Raw genomic sequence first — 2,500 nt, 5'->3', positions numbered from 1 at the left:
CTCAATCCCTACCCCCCTCACACAGACACTTTCCCCTCTCCTAAGGGGAAAGATTTCTCTCGATACAATTGCGTTGGGTAGTGGTATTAGGGAAAACATAGCAAAACACTGTAATCGTGTTAAGAAAGAAAACAGTTGAGTCAACTCACCATATAATGGAATTGTACTCACGAAAAACAACAGCTTCAGTCGTAGCATACCGGGTTTCCTTCTCTAAAAGATTCTGTCCTCAATCACGTCAGGCGACAACGCGCACGTATGACAGTGCTCGGCTTTTTTTAATTAATAGTACCGACTAGAACAAGAGAAAGTATGATATCTGGATTACCTTACAGACTAAAAGAAGCCGGCTCAATTTGATTCGGAGCATTTTAACGGCAATAAATTAATTCAAAGGTAGGGAGTCCATTTAAAAGCTAATTCATGCAGGGCACTGAACAACAACCATCCCCGAGCGACCACCAAAGTTTGATCTGTTATTTGAACCTACAGTAGCTATAAATTGGCCACATCCCAGTTTACGGTTCTTCTACAACTAACGAACGAGGCCATCGGTCTGGCGCCTTCAAGTTAACGGGATCACTGAAAAAATTTCTGCTATTATCTAATCTGGGCTAAACTTTAAAACGCTTTGACTGTATGCCTAGTTCTTCAAACGATGTCTCTTAAGAAGACAATATTGACCAGGTGTCCTGAGGTCGTTCCCTGACCTAGCTTGACCTGTTTATTGTTTTTTCTAAAACGTATTGTGAAATAAATTTGTAAATGCGAGTTGATTTCAGTGTCAGGTCTCTTTTCCCACGGGCTCCTCAGTAGGCAGTCACTCATCACAGTACAACCAACTACAGTAGCTGCAGCCGCTGTGATATAACCATAACAGGGATCAGTTTAGACCATAGTGGGTTAGTGTTTCTCCGAAAATATAAACTTCTGATGCGATTGTAATCCGCTTGAGCCATATTGAGTAACGAAAAATAGAAACTGTTATCTATCATGTCTAAGTTAAATTCCTGTCATATCTTACCGCGCTTCTCCCTCAAAGAAATTCTACTCTTGCGGCGACGGTCTGAAACCGGCATCCGAGCAAAACCTGAAAAAATAAATATCTATCTCAGCAGCCAAGTTTACAATTCTTATTTGTCAACAGGTAATACAGACAGGAAGTGCGTTAATTGAGGATTGTGCAAGTCTTTTGATATTATGCAATCAAGTCGTGAAAAATCCCTTGTTAATTCCATTGCTCCCGGGGAAAAGCACATAATTCGCAGCCAAAATAATTATGAAACAGCGTGTAGCTGTCAGCAAATATCATAATATATAAGGTTGTACAATAACGCTTCATTTAGACTAGCAAGTTTTCCTTGACAAGTTTTTCCTTGACAAGGTTTCCTTGGCAGTGTAAATGGAAACATATGTCCTCAGTTCAAAGACTGGCGTGCTACTTGTCAAGGACGATATTTGCTAGTGTAAATTACTTGTCAAGTACACTTGTCGAGGAAAATTTGTCATATTTTCCATTTTCATTACCGAGGAAAACTTGTCAAGGAAAAACGTTTCAAGGAGAACTTGATAGTGTGTACAGCGGGCAAGTTTTCCTAGACAAATGGTGGGTCCATTGTCAAGGAAAACTTGATAGTGTAAATGAGGCTTAACCTTTGATTAGGTATATTTCGATGACCCAATTTTTCTGACGAGACGGTTCGGATTGTACAAAAAGATCATTGTTTTGTTTGCTTTGTTTTTTCGCAAAATTGTAGCTAACAAAAATTCCGAGGTACGATACATCATTTGACTCATTTCGCAACGTCTGGTACAAAGCAAGGTGAGGTCGCGGCTTGAAAAGCTTCAACTGGCGAATGGTTGAAAACGATAGCAGGAGGGGCCAGATAAAGAAGAACGAAAAACCTCTTGGGGCAAATTTCATCTTTCCCGGTTTTCACGAGGACATGTTCTAGTGATCAATCATACATTTAATCATACATTTGAAAGCTCAAGTTAGTTAAAATAATAAAGTTTCCAAAATTTTAACAGTGCTAAATCTCACTGATTTTTTAATTTACTATTTCGAGGTCCAGTGACGTGTGAAGGTGTAATGGGAGCTCGTCTCTTCTACGCAATGATACCTGACACTAATTTCAAGAAAAGTTGCTACAGGTGTTCGCCGTTAGCCCTTTAACAGTTCACTTTTTCGTGTTAAACTGAGAACGACGGAAAATGATTGAAATTGTTAGGAAGTTCTGAACGGTTAAGGAGTTAGCTGGGTAGGGTTGGTGAGTAAGCATAAAAATGAAGCTGGAAACGGAGGGGAGTGGGTTAAGGGCTTGATTAAAATGGTGTAAGATTAGGATAAGGTGAATTACATACAGAGTAGGACGACATTTACTCAGCCTGTGGTAGAAGTCACTGTGCTTATCCGCTTTATTCCTTGCCAAGTAGAGCGGTTTTCAATTGATTGTCGAAAGTAATTAGCGAATTGCTTTGGTTTTACATTACTTCACTC

The 2,500-nt window shown here is 39.7% G+C and overlaps 1 protein-coding gene across 2 annotated transcripts in view; it reads right to left on the bottom strand.

The window, feature by feature from the left end:
• LOC138023921 (transmembrane protease serine 11D-like) overlaps positions 1-1,708 on the bottom strand; it is a 9,062-nt gene extending 7,354 nt beyond the window's left edge. For both annotated transcript variants that reach the window (XM_068871006.1, XM_068871007.1), the window contains exons 1-3: positions 1,654-1,708; positions 1,025-1,090; positions 150-295 (exon numbers count right to left, since the gene is read on the bottom strand). In XM_068871006.1, coding sequence (XP_068727107.1) covers positions 150-198 — 49 coding nt within the window. In that variant the 5' untranslated portion in view covers positions 199-295; positions 1,025-1,090; positions 1,654-1,708. The remainder of the gene's footprint in view (positions 1-149; positions 296-1,024; positions 1,091-1,653) is intronic.
• Positions 1,709-2,500: the final 792 nt, after the last annotated feature.

This window comes from Montipora capricornis, chromosome 11 (assembly GCF_036669925.1).
Source record: "Montipora capricornis isolate CH-2021 chromosome 11, ASM3666992v2, whole genome shotgun sequence".
Taxonomy (NCBI): Eukaryota; Metazoa; Cnidaria; class Anthozoa; order Scleractinia; family Acroporidae; genus Montipora; species Montipora capricornis.
Note: the sequence above shows the minus strand (reverse complement) of the source record. Positions and strands in the feature narration are given on the sequence as shown.